The sequence below is a fragment of the Peromyscus eremicus genome, chromosome 23, assembly GCF_949786415.1.
Source record: "Peromyscus eremicus chromosome 23, PerEre_H2_v1, whole genome shotgun sequence".
NCBI lineage: Eukaryota > Metazoa > Chordata > Mammalia > Rodentia > Cricetidae > Peromyscus > Peromyscus eremicus.
Genome location: NC_081438.1, coordinates 37605264 through 37626381, shown reverse-complemented (window position 1 = coordinate 37626381; position 21118 = coordinate 37605264). Strand labels below are relative to the sequence as shown.

At 40.6% G+C, this 21118-nt stretch overlaps 1 protein-coding gene across 5 annotated transcripts in view; it reads right to left on the bottom strand.

Moving 5' to 3' along the window:
* The window catches only part of Pan3 (poly(A) specific ribonuclease subunit PAN3), a 123886-nt gene that overhangs the window by 35566 nt on the left and 67202 nt on the right, over positions 1-21118 (bottom strand). Inside the window, exons 1-2 of one of the 5 annotated variants that reach the window (XM_059249344.1) lie at positions 9244-9305; positions 8062-8179 (exon numbers count right to left, since the gene is read on the bottom strand). The exons of 3 other annotated variants lie outside the window; for them this stretch is intronic. In XM_059249344.1, the coding sequence (XP_059105327.1) occupies positions 8062-8125 (64 nt within the window). In that variant the 5' untranslated portion in view covers positions 8126-8179; positions 9244-9305. Of the gene's footprint in view, positions 1-8061; positions 8180-9243; positions 9306-21118 lie in introns of those variants that run through there. One more of the 5 variants, XM_059249343.1, reaches the window with a different exon arrangement.

Genomic DNA, 21118 nt, shown 5'->3' with positions numbered 1-21118 from the left:
AAATCCCAATACCATGCGTATTTCCCAGTAGCAGTAAGACCATTATGTCAATGCAAAGACTGTATGTGAATGAATACCCATAGACCATGATCATCACCGCTAAGTGGAAACAACCCAAATATCTACCAGCTGAGAAATGGCTCAGTGAAATATGGTATACTGTGTAGACTGTATGTAACAAATATGGACCCACACCACTATGGGAACCATAAAACATGAAGTGAAAGGGCCAAGAACATAAAGGCCACTTAGTACAAGATGCTATTTGCGTGAAGAGCACAGAATGGCAAGCCTAGGAAGGCGGAAAGCAGAGCTGTGGTTCTGAGGACTGGAAAAGAGAAGAACACAGACAATAAAAGGCACAGTTCATGACAGCTCATGGTTACAGCTGCACAATCTTGTGAATACACCAAAATCAAGTGAGCCAAATGCACACTTAAGGGTTCAGTCTTACAATATGTAAACTAAATTCCAACAGAAATATTTAATAACCAAATCATTCCAATGACCCAGTTGATGAGGCAAGGGAGCAATGAAATAAAACACACACAAAACCCACGTCATTTACACTAACTAGTGGTTAAAAAAATAAGCATAAACAACACACACAAACCAGTAGACTTTGGAAAAATAATTAAATTCGTATCTGTTATTCAGATGACAATTTTATTTAAGCTAACCTAAAAAAATAATGCTAGCTCAGCAAAAGTAACAACAACAACACTAATAATTGTAAATGTCCAAGCTAAATATATCTGTGTGGGAAACTATGCATTTAGAAAGCCAGAACAGGACATTTAGAGAAACACACACAAAAAAAGGAAGTTAAGGCCGGGCGGTGGTGGCGCACGCCTTTAATCCCAGCACTTGGGAGGCAGAGCCAGGCGGATCTCTGTGAGTTCAAGGCCAGCCTGGGCTACCAAGTGAGTTCCAGGAAAGGCACAAAGCTACACAGAGAAACCCTGTCTCGAAAAATAAAAAAAAATTTAAAAAAAAAAAGGAAGTTAGAAAAACAAATGGGGGAAAAAAAGAAGTTACTACATCAGTAGTAGTAAAAGGTGATCACCTTAGTCGTCAAGATGTTTTAGAGTTTTGTAGGAATTCATCAACCCAGGGCTGCTCTTGCAGACCCAGGTTCAGTTCCCAGCAACTACATGGTAGCTCACAACCATCTGTAACTATTTCTAGGGAATTCAATGACCTCTTCTGGTGTCCATGGGCACTGTGTTCCAACACAGAACACATAAATACATATACATACATGTAGGCAAAACACTCAAAAAAAGACAATAGGACACCAAAAAGGAGCTCAAATCCCCATGAGAAAAAAGTACTAAAAAGGCAGGAGAAATGGCCCAACAATTAAGAGCACATTACATGCCGGGTGATGGTGGCGCACGCCTTTAATCCCAGCACTTGGGAGGCAGAGCCAGGCGGATCTCTGTGAGTTCGAGGCCAGCCTGGGCTACCAAGTGAGTCCCAGGAAAGCCGCAAAGCTACACAGAGAAACCCTGTCTCAAAAAACCAAAAAAAAAAAAAAAAGAGCACATTACCTGTCCTTCCAAAGGGTTCTTCCTGGGGTCATTCTCAGCACCCACAGGGCAGCTAACAATCACATTAAAGCAGTCTGGGCAAGCAAAGAAGTATTCTGTCCTCTGTGGTTACTGCATACACACTGGGAAACACCCTTACACAGGAAATGAAAATAAAGGATAATAAAACAAACTTCAGGGAAAAGGTAACTAAGTAGTCAGATGTGACAACATGTTAGGCTCTGATGCTGGTTTTTAAAAAATATGTTGTAAAGATAGAAAAATACAAATGTCAAAAAAGGCCTTTAATCCCAGCACTCAGGAGGCAAAGGCAGGCAGATCTCTGTGCGTTCAAGGCCAGCCTGGTCTACACAGTGACTTCCAGGACAGCCAGGGCTACACAGAGAAATCCTGTCTTGAGGGAAGTGGAGGTATTTAAAAAAAAGAATATGAAAACGAAAACGTTAACTAAAAAGAGCAATTTGTAACACTTTATTAAAAGGATTAACCCATATAAGGCATAGTTCTTAAAACTCACAAGGAAATGCCCAATGTCTGGGCCTGGCGGCTTGCCTTTAATCCCAGCACTGAATAGGAAATGGCGGGCAGATTTGTGTAATAAGAGGCCTGACAGGGAGAAAAGTCAAGTTTCAGGCCAGCCACAAATACATTCTGAGACCCTGTCTCAAAGAACAAAACACAAAGGAACCAGAAGGAAATAAATTATACAACTAATTAGAGTGAGAGAGTGTGTGTGTGTGTGTGTTCAAATCCCTCAAACATGAAGGTATCTTTGTGTACTGAAAAACTGGGAGTTATTATTTGTGTACAGTATATGGATATATGTACACGTTGTGGGTACCCATATCTACATGTGGCGTTCAGAAGTCAAGAACATGTCTTCCTCTATCATTCACCATTTTATTTTTAAATTTAATTATTTTGGGGTATGTCTGTGTGTATATGTTAGGGGAGGGGACAGAGAGACAGACACAAATTGCACCTGTGTGCAATGTCTATGGAGGCCAAAAGTGCAAGATTCCTTGGGAGCCACCAGATGTGGGTTCTGGGAACTGAACTCAGGTCCACTGAAAGAGCAAGCAAGTGCTCTTAACCACTAAGCCATCTCTCTAACATCTCCATTTAATTTTCTGAGGTAGGGAACCAACTAGCTAGACTGGCTGACCAGCAAGCCTCTGGATTGCTCCTGTCCCTGCCCCCACGACGAGGATTACAGGGGTGTACCTCTATACCCAGATTTTTATGTGAGCATTTCCTGAGAATCCAAACACAGGTCTTGAAGCTTGCTCAGCAATTACCTTACCCAATGAGCCATTTCCCCAGCTCCAACAAACAGAAATTGAAAGTGGCTTCTCAGACTGGTAAAGATAATAAAGTTTAACTGGGGGCTGGCAAGTCAGCTTAGTGGGTAAAGGCACTTACTGCCCAATATGATGGCTAGAGGCCCTCCAGGATACATACAGTGTAAACAAAGTCAGCTGGATGATCTAGCAGTTAGAGGGCTTGCTGTGAAAGTCTGTCTACTAGTTTGATCCTGGAACACATGGCAAAGGTAGAAGAGTGATCAGTCAGTGTCTCAGGAGGAAATGCTAAGGTTATTTTAGATTCCATGCTAGGACAACTATAAGTAGTCTTTCCAGGGTGAGTAAGCTGGCTCCTCAGGTCAAAGTGCTTACCTTGAAAACATGGTAACCTGTACCTGATGCCCAGAGCCCATGCAGAGGTGAAAAATCCATCCCAAAAAGTCATCCTCTGACTTCCACTCAAGCTTAGTGGTATGTATGCCTACACATATACACATATTAAAAAAAAAATCTGCTGGGCGGTGGTGGTGCACGCCTTTAATCCCAGCACTAAGGAGGCAGAGGCAGGCAGATCTCTTGTGAGTTTGAGGCCAGCCTGGTCTACAAAGCGAGTTCCAGGACAGGATCCAAGCTACACAGAGACACCCTGTCTTGAAAAACCAAAAAACAAACAAAAAACAAAAACAAAAAAACCAACCAACAAAATAATAGAAATAACCCAATTTTTAAAAATAAATAATTATTTTCTTCAATGGGAAAATTTAGAATAGATGCTTCCTCAGAAACAAATGTATCCAAGGTCCCCAGAATAACCTTCATATAAAATTGCAAAATACTGCTTTTAAAACTGAGAATAGGGGCTGGAGAGATGGCACAGTGGTTAAGAGCACTGGCTGCTCTTCCATAGGACCCAGGTTCAATTCCCAGCAACCACTTGGTGGCTCACAATCATCTCCAGTGGGATCTGATGCCCTCTTCTGACATAAAGGTATACATGCAGATAGAGCACTCACATTAAATAAATAACCAAACAGCTGGGAAAAAGACAAAAATGTCATGTGTCCAAATCTAAATGACATCAAACTAAGGGTGTCTAGCTAGCACATTTGGGGGGTGGGGATGGGGAAGCCAGAAATAAAACTACTGTTTGTAGAAAATCTACCAGCTATTATCTATCTACACAACAGAAATAGTGAACCAGGAAACACTGCTTCTTAAGGGCATCAATTCTAATACTACCTGAGGAGAAATCTGACAACCATGTATAAGATCCAAACACAAAGCTATAAAATTTTATGGAAAGTTTTAAGATAAACATGTTAGAGACAATTTGGAAAAAGAAATGGAGGGATAGAATTCTCTTTTGGACAGCGTTGTATAAAGGCGATTCCCTTCACTTCTAACAACTTGCTCCTACAGATGCCAGCGCTCCTTGTCAACACAAGGTATGAGAGGGAGCCATACGGAATGTACAGCAACTTTCAACTTTCTAAAATAAGACATTTGAAAGTAACAACATCAGAAACACTACTGTTATTGCTTATATGTAAAGCTGCTTTATACAACTTAAATTCTTCAGTAAATCTTAGTGACTAAAAACACCTTGAGTCCAAGATCCTTCCACACATTCAGAAAGTCACTAGCATGTATACTACGCAACATATAGTTCTACTAACAGCTGAGACGTGTCACTGTGACGCACAACCAACAGTAAGAGAAAGAGGTAAGTGGAACCCAAAGAACACATGGCGTGGTCCATGAATGCACGCTGCACTCTACATGCGCAATTTAATAGCAAAGAGAAACCCATGAGGATTTGGTGCCCAAAGTCTTTACTCTGGACTGGTCCCGAAGGTATCCTGGGCCAGTACAAAAGTTAGGAAGTCTGGACCACAAACACCACAGCAGAAGAGCGCTGCAGCAAAAAGGCCTGAGCAGTCTTCAAACTCAAGTGCTCACATGGCAGCTGGGCAGCAGCCCACAAGCAGGCCTTTAAGGGTTGCAATTTGGGTCTAATTTCTGCACAGACACCACCAATTGCCTCCACGCTGGTACCATCTGATCATCACTCTGCTCTACAATTATGACAAAGAAATGAAAGAGCAAATGCTCTGGTCTTCTTGACTGAATACATTTCCTAGGCAAGAATAAAAAGAAAAAGGGTTTTTTGGGGGGAGGAAAAAAGATCATGGTAATGAGCTGGGGATATAGTTTGGTGGTAGTCTTCACTAGCGCAGTATCACAGATGCTGAGTTTGAGACCCAGTAACTAACACACACACACACACACACACACACACACACACACACACACACACTCTCTCTATAGGCACGCATGCTAATTTTAAAAGGGGCTAGAGAGATACATCTGTGGCTAAGAGCACCTACTGTTCCTCCAGAGGTTATGAGTTTGATTCCCAGCACCCACACTGGGTGGGGCTCGCAATTAAATGTAACTCTAGCTCCAAGGGACACAATGCCCTCTTCTGGTCTCTCAGGGAATGTGCATGCATTAATAGATAAAACTGTCTTTTAATGACTAGCAATTTAAGTCAGAGCAAACTATGTCAATTAAATGATGTTTGTTTAGCCTACTGATGTTTTAAGAAGAGAAAGTAAAACACATCCACAACCACTCTAAAGGACATTTCATGATGTACAGCTAATTTTGTTCTCTGTAATACAGTTTTGACATAGTTAGACATACAGAAAAGTTGCTGGAAGACTTACTAAATTAAAAACTTACCAACAAAAATAAAATGATTTCTTATTCTCCCTATTGTTCTGTTTTGGTTTGAGACACGGATTCACTATGCATCACTTTATAGCTAGCACAGGTTGGGTTTGAACTGACAGCAATCCTCCCACCTCCTCAAGAATCTTATGCTTTTCCTTTGCACAACCTTGATCACATTTGTTTTTAATAAGGGAATCATTACTAGAATAAATTTAAAGTTCTAAATTTAGAAATCCTCAGGTCAATTCACAACAGACACCCCACTGAGTTACCAATTAACTCAAGATGTCATTTATAATAAACTGCAAATGAGAATCTAATTCATTAAAGAGATTGCTTTTAAAATTCCAATTTTAAGCCCAAAGTAGGCGAAGCTTCCTCCCTCCTTACATACTCCTCAGCTACAATTGAGCACAGTTCAGGTTCCTTTGGTCGGTACCTCGGGTGCAGAGACTTACTCTGTCCCATTTAACCTAGATTTGCATCATTAGTGATTTTGTAAAACAATATGCTTAAAAGAAAAAGTTACAGGACAAAGAGGAAATACCACTAAACACAAGCACACTGTTGAATTTCAGAACATATACCAAAAGATCAAAGCTACAGAAGACCAATCTCAAACATTTCCCTGTCCAAGTTCCTGACATTCTGCAATAAGCCTGTTATATGGTTGCTCCTAAGGCTTAGATGCTGGGAACCTAATGTGCTACAGACAAAAAGGATTCTGGTGGTTTTAAAATTTAAAGGGTTTCTGGAGAATCCCAGCAATGTGGATACATGTTTGGATCTTTTCCTCAGCAAAATACACAAGCTATCCTTGCTGCCCCCAAAGGCTATCATTAATTGATGAGCTATATTTTACTGAAAGAAAAGGAAAAAGAAAAACAGATGACCTTAGGAATCAGGAATACAACAAATCTTGATTATGTTTGTGGTCACATTGTGTCTATGAAACTAATGGTAATAATACTTCAAGGTCTGGCCATGGGTGCTTTTTAAAAAAAAAAAAAAAAAAAAAGGATTTACTAAACTTTAAATTATGGTCATTTTATTATTTTATTTAAATCTGCCAAAGGGATGAGAAAAAGAATCATTAAAAAGCAGACATAAATAAAAGGATTAGGTCAAGCATCATAAGGCGTGAGGTTAAAAATTTTTCACTTTTAAGATTAATTTATGTGTATGAGTGTTTTGCCTACATGTGCATTTATGTGCAGGACATACATGCAGTGCCTGTGGTGGCCAGAAGAGGGCACCAGATTCCCCCCGAACTGGAGTTACAGGTGGTTGTTAACTACTATGTGGGTGCTAGGACTCATCAAACATGGGTCCTCTGCAAACGTAACCAGCCAGTGTCCTTAAATGGCTGAGCCATCTTTCCAGCCCCATAAAGGTGTATTTTAACTTGAGATTTAAATACAAGGCAGACTGTATAAAACACATTACCCTACCACCAAACGATAAGAAAAAGCTAGGAGAATACTAAATGTTATTTCATTTAATAATTTCTTTGTTCAATCATATTCAGTTCTGCAAATAATTCTTAAAACTGGCTTAAAGTATAGCAAATGTCATGCTTCTGGTCCTAATAATAACCACGCTACAGCTAACATACCCAAAGTTGAACTGTACATAAGTCCAAGTTTTCAAACTGCCATGTTAGGTGACTTGATACCTCTAGCTTCTAGCCTCAAAAATAAAAGATATTGAAAAGAAATTTACCTATTTGCTAGGTTAAAAAAAACATAACATGATTCCTATTTTTAATCACATTAGCTCATATAACTAAAATTAATCTTAATCACAACATGTTTTCAATCCTTCAAAATGGCAATCCAAAAATATCTCTATAATGTATTGTGGCCTAGAAAATTAAAGACAAAGATTTTTCTTTCTGTAGCATTTTTAAACCCTCGGCACAAATTAAAAATCTATTTAACTAAACATATAATTAACCTTATTTCCTTTAAATTTCCTGTCATAAAACTGCAAGTTTTAAGGTAAAAATTACCTTATTAATATTTTTGACTTTTACTAAAAATGACATTGAAATGTCAGCCATAATCTGGAATTCACTGATCTGATAAAATAATCATCAAATCTCATCCCACTTAACTCTACCAGTTTCAAGCCACGAGTGCATATACTCCCTTGCAAAGATTAAATATCCAAATGCCAAAGGTTTACTCAAGACAGCTTATAACCCCATGTGAAAAAAGGGTAATTTGGATTTTTGAGCCACAAATACCCTATGCTGACTGCTCAGGACATACAAATTCCAATTTCTTCATTTTACAGAATTAGTCCATGAAGTTTTGTGATTAAAATGAAAACAGAGTCAATAAGAATATTGATTAATTGCCAGAATCGATTCCTTCACAAACCCTGTTTTCACAACAGCAACCCCTTATCATTAGGGGAATTAAAAGTTGCTGAACTCAACAATCCCTCCAGTTAAACAAACAGACCCCTCATAGAGCTGTCCAACGCTGCCCAAACTATCCATCCTTTAGTCGAATCAGTCAGTTTCATGAATTGTAGGTTTTATCTTCAAGTCCAGTGCTGACTCAGAGGGTAGCTTGTTCCCTAGAGAAAACAACCAACAAAAATCAGAACAGCTACTGCTCATAGGCTCTTTCAACACCCAAGTGGAAAAGACATACTTATTGGGTCCAAAAATAAAAAATAAAAACAGAGAGAGAGAGAAAGACAGAGAAAGACAGATCAACTTCCTTTCAACTACAGAAGTCGTCAATAACCAAGGGCATGTATGTATATGCCATGGCACTTGCTTCAAGTGTTCACTCAGTTATAGCAAGGATGTTAAACAGTCAACAACGTTTCTAAGAGAAGCTACCACACAGACCCAGCTAGTCCTGACAGAGAAGGCACTAGACATGGCAAGCACTCCAGGGCGAGTCTTGTTTATCTCTGAAAGGCTGCCTTAGGGTACTATGGTAGAGAGCATTAACCTCTCTACTCCAAAGCACTGAACATACCTAGAGGAGCTTTGCTTCAGGGGTGTTCCTTAACACAAAGTTCTCATTCTGCAGTTTATTATTCTTAGTAAAAATAAGAAGAGGTAACAAACACTCTTCTTCAGTTCTAACACTGTGACCTGCCTTCCTTGGTAGTATGCCTAAAGAAAAAGGGTCTACATGCAAAGCCTTTGAGCTTCAGGGTACACCTCAACAATACAAGGCAGCCATTCCATTTCAACAGTTAGTGGTATTTGTTGCAATACTATGCTACTATGAGTAAGGGAGTCATTAAAAAACAAAGCCAAAAATGTACAGAAACCCAAAGGCTCAAGCTAATTCCAAAATACCTCTCTGAAATGACCAGAGAGTTGTGTTAACCTACAAAACTTCTCATTATTTTATTGGGGGGGGGGGGCTGCTTGCATGTATGTCTGTACACCTTGTATGTGTCTAGTGCCCTTAGAGGCCAGGAGAAGGTTTCAGATTCCTTGGAACTGGAGTTGGAGGCAGTTGTGAGCTATCACTTGGGTGGTAGGATTAGAACTCAGGTTCTTTGGAAGAGTAGGAAGTACTCTTCCTTAACTGCTGAGACATCTCACCAACCCATAATTTTTCATTAAAAAAAAACACTTGGTCAGTGTTAGTAAGTAATCAAGAATGTAAACATACCCTAATCAAAACAACTGTCATTTCCATGTCTTAAGATGGAGAAGTTTTGATGTCAATCTCAGTGCCTCCGATCTCTGATCTGTAGCAGAAGATACATTGGTGACTGCATCTTGAAAGCTGTACTCATTTGAGCACTGGTGTCTGGCATTTGGGCAATTTCTTTTTCTTTTTCAAAGGAGCTAAGAGACCCTTCCTTGACTGCAGTAAATGGTATCTGGTATGTACTATCCACGGGAAAATGACAAAAAGACCCTCACAGCATTCCTGTATTCTGTGATTCAAATGAGGGGCTCTACTGTGATAAGCTGAGAAGCCCCCTGCGCCCTAACACAGTGTAGTGTCCTTCCTACTGGAAAACAAGCCTTCCTTGCCAGTGATTTTCAAACACTACTTAAAAATCATGGGCTTCTGTAAATGCTTCAGGGCTCCCTGCCAGTGCTCAATTTGAATTTCTGAGCTATTTTCCCACTAGTTATTAGATCAGCAAAACATAAAAGCAGGCCACAATTAGTTTGCATTTGTTTGGGGACATACTGACACCAATAGAACTTGTGCTGAGCTGGAGTAATTTCATACAGACCACAATGAAAGACTTGCTCCTGTCAACCTCGTACTTGGCATACACTGTTATAAGATATGCTTCTGCAATAACCTTTATTTAAAGGTACATGTACTCAGAGTAAATGAGCACACAACTCATCCATAGACCTACGATGTTCATATCACACATGACAACACAGAAAGAGACTGAGAATTTCAGAGCGAATGTTACCTCTCACTCACAATTTCAAGCTACTATTTAACAAAATGACCTCAGCCTTATCCCTCTAAGTAACTGTGAGTTAGTGTAATAAATTCAGCCCTGTAAATGCCAATTCTGTCTGTCTAATTCAAATACTGAGGCTATATAGAGACTTCATGAGAGCTCTGCTTGGAAATCACCCTTCTGAGCTCCAAGTATAATCCTAATCTACAGGTTCCAAAGAGACAGAAGGACAATCCAAGGCTTTGCTGCCTGCCATCTCCTGCTACAGGTGCTCCAAGAGCTCTTCCTAACTCTCCTACCAGTTCTCACAGTTCCCAGGGGGTTTCAAATACAATATACTCAATTTTGAAGAATTTATGGCAAAATTGTTAAACATATAAAAGAGAGGTGATCAGGTAATTTTTTGCTTTCTACATCACACAGCCTATTTTTTTATATCAATTTGAAAGATAAATAAAAAAGAAAAGCCTGAGTACAAAAAGAACTATCAATATGAACTAAATAGAGGCTGGCTGGAATTTAGCTAATGAAATATTAGCAAAATATGAATGTACAACATCGAAGTACAACTTAGTAGCAGTAAGGAAAAAAGAAATAGAAAAGACTCCGCTCTACCTTGGATTCCTAGGAACTCAATCGTTTGTTTTGTTTTGGTTTTTGGTTTTTCGAGACAGGGTTTCTCTGTGTACCTTTGCACCTTTTACACCTTTCCTGGAACTCACTCTGTAGCCTAGGCTGGCCTTGAACTCACAGAGATCCACTTGCCTCTGCCTCCCGGGAGCTGAGATTAAAGGTGTGCGACACCACCACCCGACTGATCAAGCTCTTAATCAGCATTTAAGAGTCAATGGCTATTCCAAGCAGAGAATCCTACTCCACGTCTAGCCTAGGGCTCACAACAGTGCCTGAACTGGGATTTTCTTCCCATGTGTTCAAGTCTTAAGGTAACTCAGACTACACCTTTCTTGGTAAGTTCACTAACTAGGTAATACATTTTAAACTGGTTAAACAGGAAAAAAAGAAAATCAAGCTCACAGGTTTTCAATTGTGTGAGTTCTTTTGTTTGGGTGGTTTATGGTTTTTTTTTTGGGGGGGTTGCCTTTTGTTGTTATTGGTGGTGGTGTTTTGAGATGGAGTTTCTCTGTGTACCCTGCCTGTCCCAGAATATGGTCTATAGACCAGGCTGGCCTCTAACGCAGAGTTCTGCCTGTCTCTGCCTCCCAAGAGCTAGGGTTAAAGGCACACACATGACACAATGCCCAGGGACTGGTTTTGTTTTTCCTTTTCCAGACAGGATTTCTCTGCAGCTTTGGAGCCTGTCCTTGAACTCATAAGAGATTTGCCTATCTCTCCCTCCCGGAGTCCTGGGATTAAAGGAGTGCGCCACCATCGCCAGCTCGGCTGTGTTTAAAACAGAAACAAACTTTACCCACCCCTCTAAAACTCATCTCAAATATTTTCTTTCCATGAAACGTTATGACTTGCACATCCTTCTATAAATCAGGTAAAACTCACCTTCCAATTCCCTGACGTCTTGAGCTTTTCCCTCTAGAATTAAAGGGCTGTGTCAAGAGGCAGGCAGGAGAATTTAAAAATACACATAAAGGTGAATGCTCCCAACCTGAGGTTTCAGAGTTAGGTCTCAGATGAGGAGAGGAAAGCCTGCTCTTGACCAGTCTTCACAGGTGACTATGGTCCCTCACACTTGAAAGCTCCCTGGAACTTCAAAAAGGAAGGCACTGAACGAAACTTAATGTTTACTAATGGCCTATGTGTGATCACAATAATAGATTATATGACAAGAAGTCTCCAGAAGCATTTAACTTTAGAGGATGAAATACACATGCAAAACATGTAGATATCACCAGGCAGTGGTGGCACATGCCTTTAATCCCAGCTCCCGGGAGGCAGAGGCAGGCGGATCCCTGAGTTCAAAGCCAGCCTGGGCTACAGAGCGAGTTCCAGGAAAGGCGCAAGCTACACAGAGAAACCCTGTCTCGAAAAAACAAAAAACACCATGTAGATACAAACTATAAAAGTCTACTAAAAGACTCAACACCACAAAAGCATGTAAGCAGAAAACATTAATAAGGACTAGAGAAACAGAAATGGTGTTGAAGAAAAAAGGCATTTAACCTTATCGATGAAAAGCAGCAGGCAAAAGCTCAATAAACAAGAATTTTCCCCAAGATTTTTAAAAAATTAACATTTATATATTTATTTAGTGTATGTCTGTATGTGGTGTGGAGGTCAGTAGACAACTTCCAACAGTCAATTCTTTACTTCCTGGGGGTCAACTTGGGTCCATCAGGCTTGGCAGCAAGTTACCCATACCCAGGCATCTTGGCAGCAGCAGACAATGGTAAGCACTGTCTTGGGAGCTTGGGAAAGCTTGCCAAGGTCAACTGGAACAGACTGTGGGCTCTAGCACAGCAAGCCCACATGAGGCAGACTTGAGGAGACTACGCTTACTTTTCAGAAAACCAAGTGATCCTCGGTGGCGGCTCCTTTCTGGACACTGCTAGTGGATACTGGACCAGGGCAGCTCTGCAGCTTTTAGTCACATCTCCGCCCTCTTCAGGAAGCACACATATGCACTGTGGCTGGAACTCATGCAGCTTAGTCAGACAGCAGAGGGATCCTGAATTTCTTCTCTGTTCGCTGCTTCACAAGCACAATGTTCATTCCTACTCTAGATCTTTATCAGTCCCATGGTTTGTTTATTAAATTGAGAACTCTTACAATTTCTCATTGGCACATGTTGAATCTTGTGCTCTGGTTTATTACTAAGTGAACATATTAAATAGTCACACTGACAGGCATCTTCTAAGTGACAGATGCACAGGTGGTATGTACAGAGGGATATGCTGAACCTGATGAGACATGGCAAGATGGAAGGACATTTCATCTCCCCATTCAGAATGGTAGATAATTCAAAATTTATCAATTAGTTCTGGAATTCATCATTTAATATTTTTATGCTCATGTTGACTAACCAGCTACAGAATAGGAAACTGGACATGCTGGAGACTATTGTAAATTTTCAAGTATTTTAATTTGAAAAATGTTTAGTAAGGCACCTGTCCAAAGGGAGGTTATATGCCCTGATAGTATAAAAAGATTCCCCATTCAAATTTAAATAAAAATGAAACTTCAAGAGTTCTGAAAAGGAAATAAACAAGGCAGTATGGCCAAATACAATGGTGGGAAATGTTAGTCTAAGGTCTTCAATGTGTGCCCTTTGAGCTGAGCCCTAGAAGAGGACGGAAGCACACCACAGGAAGAGCAAGCGGAGCTCTGCAGAGGACATCTGCCTAGGAACTGGACATCACTGAAGAAAGTACTCACGGCCAACCTGACTGCAGCAGAGAAGAATGGCAGGCCGAGGTGAGGGACAACCAACATGCACACTGAACAGGCAAGTCTGAGGGCTGTGGCTTTACTCTACTATCGCTTTGGCTTGGACAAGGAAAGCCAGCTGCAGAGGCAAACCAATCCAGTTGCTGCAGCAGTGCACAAATGGAGACTTAATGACCTGCTCTGGGATTGGTCTAATAAAAATGCACAGAAGTCAACAGTTTGGCTATTTATAGATCCTGAAGGCTGAACAGACAAGATTACTACAGATACGACAAGAAAAAGGCAAGAAAAGAAAAGAAATTTCAAGTTTCTTGTTCAAGCATTTCTCCAAGAGTGATGTCAACTGTTTAAAAGGTCAGACAAGATGAGGCTGGAACAACTGAAATGTAAAGTAGGAACAGACCTTCTAAGTGAACTGAGGTACCAAGACAAGTTAGAACACACCCTTCACAGTCAGCAGAGATTTTCACATGGCTAAGCTACTGAAAGAGACAGCTGAGGCTGGAAACACGCACCAGTTTAGTATCTTCACTACCTCTAATTTTTATAAAAAAACTACAGAAATTACACATTCACATTTTAAAAAACTTCTTAATCATCCCCCCCAAGCCCTGAAACAAGAACATGTTAGGTCAGTGTAGTAACCTTCTCTATTATGACGAGGAACAGAAAGTACATGGGGCAAGGGAAAAGGGCCCCGCCTCCCTCGGTATATCCGGACTGAAGACTTCCGTGGTCACCCATGCTATGCCAAAGTCCTGGGTTTTGATCCAGACCGACTACAGAACTGCCTGAAAGCCTTTCTAAAACAGACATGCAGAAATGAGAGGAAAAGATAAGATGCTAAGTGAGAAACTGGACTTTTTTTTTTGGGGGGGGTTGGTTTTTGAGACAGGGTTTCTCTATCTCTGCCTTCCTTGTGCTGGGCTTAAAGAGCACCACCACTGCTCTTCAAGAAACTGGATTTTTAAGATTAGAGTGGGTCCCAGCCAAGAATGTACTAACTAGCTTTTGTTTGTTCATTTGTTTCACTCACTACTATTCTGAACTGGCCTGGAAATCACAAACCTACCTCAGCCTTCTGAAGGCTGAAATTACAGTCATGTGCCACCAAACCCAGAAAGAAGACATGCATATTTAAAGAAACACCTGGGGAAATGTAGATATGCTGCTCCTTGGTAAACTGCTCAAAGATTAGAGCCACATTAATTTTCCCAAAATTTAAATCAGGCTTTTCTAGCACTAATGGTTCGAAGCAGAATCTTCTTACTGAATACAAGTTTAAATGATTAAAGCGAAGACAAAAGGATCCTGTACAGAATAACATATAAACACTCTCCTCTCTTTCGGAGGGAGACATGTGTCCCACTGACTTTAGTATATACTACCATTTTACACCAAGACCAACTCCAAAGATTTGCTTAAAAGCTTTTACAGAAAACTGACCCTAGTATAATATTCTCCCTCAAATACAAAATCATTTTCAGGAGTTTATAAGAAAGGCAAAAATCCCTTGCTCTATCTTTAACATCTTAAACTTTTCAACATTTAAAGTGTTGGGAAGTGCTGATTTTATTTTAGTAGCTCATTGGATTTACTGTCCTGAAACACGGTAGGGCACGTGCACACACGGACCACCCGGTGAGTGTGCTCGTACACAGGCACAGGAAGCTGGCGTGGGCGGCTGCTCTTTCCCTCCTCTCTGCACTGTGTATTGAGACAGGACTCTCATCAACTCGGGGCTCACCAACTGGCTAGACCAACTGGGCAGCACGCTCCTGGGGATCCTCCGTCCCTGCCTCCCAGAGCTGGATTACAGGGGATGTCATCATGCCCGGGTTCTGAGTGCTGGGGACCCAAACTCAGGTGCTCACACTGTACAGCAAGTATTTGACCCAGAGCTCCAACTCCAGCCCAGACAAAGACATTTTCATATTACAAATGTGTTCTTTTCATAGGAACAAAGACAGAAAACTCAGAGCTCTCACAACAGAGAGATTAGGTAGATTACACAACCACAATGTCTGCTTGGAAGACCATGAAAGCCAATTATCACCTTTGATTTTATAAGGTCCAGAGGTGGCTTTTCATGTTCCTCAAGAAACAGATAAAAAAGTTCAAAATATGAGCCAGGCGTGGTCACACACACCTTTAATCCCAAGCACAGGACAAAAGGATCTCTGTGAATTTGAGGCCACCCTGGTCTACAGAGGGAGTTCCAGGACGGCCAGGGCTGTTACACAGAGAAACCCTATCCCGAAAAACCCAAAAAGTTCAAAATACAAAATCTGCAATGTAAAAAAATGCAGACAACCACAGAATATTTCTCATCTACAGGAGAAAAAAAATTCCAACTCCAAGAATGAAGTTATTACAGGAAGCAATGCACTTGAGAAAATCCCCCAAAATTATACTCTGCAGAAGAGATCAAAATGCCTAACTTTTATCTGGAGTCATGGCCTTGCTGTTTAGTTAGTGCTAGCCTAGAACTGGTAACCCACCTGCATTCGTCTCCCAAGTGTTGGGCTTACAGGCATGCATCACCAACCCCAGTGCAGAACCAATTTTTAAATGATAAATAGGGGGTGAGGAGGTAACTCAGTGGTCAGGCATTTTACCTGTAGGCCCTAGGTTCACTCCTGTGGGTAGTGGGGACAAACAAGCAGGTGGTGGAGGTAGAGTACAAGTACATAACAGAGTTGAAAACTAGAATACAAACCCACAGGAAATACAGGAGTGTACCTATCAAACAAAGACACAAAACTCCACCCTTGAACAACATTTTAATTCAAATGGAGATCTATTTTATCATTATTAAGAAAAGGCCTGTGAGGAGGGTGTGGGTGTAGCATGGGTGCAGAAGTAGAGGTCAGTTCTTTTCTCCTTCCACCATGTTGGCCCCAACGGCCAAATCAAGGTTGTCCAGCTTGGCAGCAAGCACCTTTACCTACTGAGCCATCTTGCCAGCCCTTTGTAAAATGAGAACATTTTACAAACAGGATAAAATCATTTTCTATTGTTAAGGCACTCAAAGTCTAGATTCATGGTAGAATACTACTGGACCCAAGGCTTTCTGGGTTTGTGGTATCTGATTACCTCTTTATTCTGCAATCCTTTAGTAGCCAAATGAACAGTTTTCAAATAATCAGTAAATCAAGAACTAAAAAGCATGAAATGAGACCATGAAGATAAAACTTTGTTTAGATACTGAGTGTGATGACATATGCTTACAATGTCAGCACTTGAGGGGAGGGGGCAGGAGAATGGCTCGAAGTCTGAGGCCAGCCTGGGAGATATATAGCAAGATCCCTGTGGCTCTGGGGGAAGTGGGAGAGACGAGGGGATGCTGTGTGGTGGCTTGGATGGGAATGGCCCCCATAGACTCCTGTGTCTGAATGCTTGGCCCACAGGGAGTGGCACTATGAGGAGTTATGGCCTTGCTGGAGGAAGTGTGTCACTGAGGGTAGACTCTGAGGTCTCCTATGCTCAAGCTAGGCCTAGTGTGGCAGTTCACTTTCTGTTGCTTGCAGATCAAGATGTAGACTTCTCAGCTCCTTCTCCAGCACCATGCCTGCCTACATGCTGCCATGACAATAATGGACTAAAACTCTGAAACTGTAAGCCAGCCCCAATTAAGTGTTTTCCTTTCTAAGAGTTGTCATGGTCAGGGTATCTCTTTGCAGCAATAGAATCCCTGACTAAGACAGGGCATCTTTCACATTTAGGAGCAAATCCAAATGAAAACTATAAAATGTTTCAAATTGATGAGGTACAACTATTTATTTCTCTTCATTATAGTATATAAAAAGTGATACTTGTTTCCACATACTTCCTCAAAGCTCTGTTAACTTTTCCTAAAAATTAAAAAAAACAAAATAAACAAGAATGTTCATAGAAGGCATGGAATCTGGCCAAAATAAGTGCAATTTAAACTATGTGTGGCTTTCTTGTCAATACCCGGAGTGTTTAAAAAACTGGTTCACATAATCATACCCCACTTTGGTTGAATTCTCATCCAAGGAGACATGTAGATACTAATATTAGAAACACCCACGTATGAATTCATAAGCTTCTTCTCATAGTGTCACTGGTCATGTATTTTTCAGTAATTTGTGGTGGAGACTACTGCCCATGACTCCTTTCCTTTCTCCAGCTCCATACAGTGGTCTTCCCTTTGACTTAATGACAGCCCTGCCTTTATAAAAAGCAGAATTTCCAGACGACTTGTCACTAATTCAGCCTTCCCCCTTAAAATGCTGACTGAGTATAAGACACAGAAAGTAAACCCCTAAAATTATGAATAATTCATTCACCTTGTTCACTGGCCTGAGATGGTTCACTTTCTCTAGTTTCTAATGTTTGAAGGAAACAGAAAAGTGGCCTGTATGTTCCCTGAAATGAGAAGCTCTTCTGCACTCTCTTCACTGGTAGCAATCTGCTAACCCAGGGCGTTTCGATGACTTCAGGCAAAGAGCACAACGGAGCGGGTGCCTGCTTCAGCACTGGGAAGATGGGCATGCCATGCCCCACACACGCACTAAACCAGACTCGCAAAGACAGGCATGCCATGCTTTCTCTCACAGACACAATCTAGATCTGAAAGTAGAAAGGTCACTACTGGAGGAAAGGACAGAGACTAGGGAGGAAAAGTGATACATTTGATTCATTATTTTGTGTGCTAATATAAAAAGAAGTGGTTAAAAATGGGTACCTGGGAGGTGTTGGCTACTAAATTTATTTTTGGGATCAAAAGAACCATTTCTTTTTCCTTCTCAGTTCACTTAAAGGTATTTAGATAAGCTACTGTAGCTGCTTTGATACCGTTTTATAAGCAAAAAAAGGAGGTCAAAAAATTAAAACACAGGCTCAAAATACATAAATAATGCCTCAAAGTTGAGTTAACACTGCATCTAAAGAAGAGAGAAATATAGCCCAACTACTTAAAGTAGTGTAGATCTGACCATGAAGAAATGCCACACAAGAAATGTCCAGACTTCTGTGGCTTCTGGTTGACTAGAGATAGAGACGAGATCTGAACACCTGCCCTCAACTACTCTATAACCAAGCAATGCGCTTCTGATCCACGTAGCCTCTGCCTTTGGGGACCTGTTTCTGCAGCTTAACCCACACTACTGCACACTCTGAAGCAATGGTAGAGCACTTAGGAACTAAAAGCACCATCACCATCCCAGGATCCACACAGTTGTCTCCCACACAGTAAGTGACCACTACTAGTTACTAGTTACAGAACCATCACTCTAAATGTGGGAAAGTTACTTATGAAATTGCGGGGGGTGGGGTGGGGTGGGGGTGTCTCAGTTCAGCAATGTCAGTATAAGAGATTCATGACCAAATAACCCAGAACTAAATTCTCAGTATAACCCTTCAACCCACACCAAAGATTTTGTTCGGATCTTCATTCACTCTGAATGTTTAGTTGTATTAGGGACAAGAATGGGCTAAGTCTGTAATTCTCTGTTCACTAAGACCCTCTGCATATGCCCTATCCTCTAAGATAACTATGCACATCTAAGAGACAAAAAGTAACAAAACTAACTTTAATAATCAAGCTAAGATTCAAATGATAATGGAACAGAAGGGGCTGCAACCATCCAGATTGTTCCTACAGAATGAGGACTGCTCCTAATTACACACACAGTGCATGTCCTCACCACATTCCCTCTTCATTGAGTGCCTACAATACCCTAGAAATGGGCTCAAGAGTCGCAACAAATGATCCCTGGTGCTCTAAGCTCATTTGACTTTACTCGGGGAGAAGGAATGACTTCTAGCTCTCCACACTCACCTAAGCCTCACAACTGTTCTCGGCATTTGTTGACACCTGCTCTCTCTGCCTCTTATCTCAATTGGAACCAGTACAATGCACTAATACAGCTCAGATTCTCTTGCACTGGTTGTGATTTCTACTTAAATGAAGTATGGCAAAGCTCATGGGCCATTAAAATCCTTTTTTAATCTAACCCAAGAATTACAGTTCTGTTTTTGCTATTTCTCTTCACAGTCTTTGCTTCTGTAATTGTTTTCCGCCCCCTAAACGTTGCTAAACTTAAATGACATTTCAGATTTTAAAGCTGTCTTCATACAGAACCAAGCAGTATATGGAAAACCATAGGACTACTTTAGTAGAACAGTCCATGTTTCAAGTGCATCAAGACATATTCAATATCAACAGTACAATCTTATCCAAGAACTGCAGGAACCTTTGCTACAGGTCACTGAATCTGCCACCTATCGATGAAGGGAAACTACCCCTTCCCACCCAGGCCTTGTCCTCAGTTCAGAGACAAGGCAGCCAACATAATGTAATACACACAGGAAACCCAGAACTGAACTCTCAAGTCTAACAGGCAAATGAACCAAGGATTCCCCAGCCAGAGAATCTTATCTACTAATAGCTATTTCAGCCTTACCTGACATGTCTCCAAGCCAGCTGCCGCAGCCACATCCCCCTCTGCGCCAAAAACGTCTTGCCTCAGTTTCCTGAAATTCCCAAGTGGGACAGGAATACAGCCAGATGGCATCCTCAACCTGGGTATGGTCTAGAGTTCCACTGCCAGCAACCTTCCCCAGGTACCACAGTTTGTATCCGCACATGCACACATGCAGCAGCCCCTTCTCGGACAAGCTCAACATTAAAGGGCAACAAAATGCTCCTCTGCTCAGAAACGCTGAAGGCCTGATCTTAACAGTAAAATAACCGTTAACTTTTAAAATGTATTATTTTAATAAAGAAAGTAATCCTCAAACTAGAGAAAGATTTGAAAGACTGTGCTGAATATACCTGAAAAACAAAGTAGTTACAAAAAGATGGACACATGCAACTTTAACATAAAACTTAAATACTTAAAAGCTGCTCATGAATGCTCAGGACCTCACCATAGACTTTTAGTTCTGACGCTGTTAAACTTTCTTCAGATTCATTTTTGCTTGACTTATTTAATTATATAACTGAACACTAATTCTTCCAAGATATTTATTGAATCACTAAAATTCACTATATTCAAGAAATATGCGCCAATTAAGAAATTATTTCCCAATACAAAAATGAAGTTTTATTGAGTAAGCATTATTAAGCATTGTAAATACTTAAATTTGTGCTAGATTAAAAAAATATATAACCTGGTCCTTTCTTAAGAATCTGAATTTCTAATATTCTTTGGAGATCTAGATTAACATGTAAAATAATTATAATATTTTAATCACGATTATTTCTAATAATAGAAATATAAAAACAATTCAGAGAAATCAATAAAGACTAAAATGTCAAAATAAATTTGTGGTAGAATTATTTTAGACTCTCACAGAATCCATTTCAGGGTAGACTTGAAAAATAATAAGGAATTGAGTTTAGAGTTCTATCCTGCTCAACATGATCATGTTGAAAAACTCATAAATCATGGCTTGTCAGTATTGCATCCTTCATAAACACAAGGCAATTATAGTGGTAGCCTCTGAGCTTTCGTGTTCTGCCTGACTCATGCAGCTTAAGACGGTGTGATTTTAGTATGAGCTTGGGTATTCTGTACCATCAGATGCCTGCTGTTGCTCATTTTCAGCTGCACCTTTCTTTGGCTGGATATTGTGTAATAACACAGTCAGGCAGACACAGCTGTGGATTTCATTTAACAACACTGTTCTCATCTTTACAATTTATAAGAGGCATGTTTAACCTACACGTTTTGTCAATTTAATTATTATTCTTAGTTTGCCCTCCCTCTTACCTTTCCG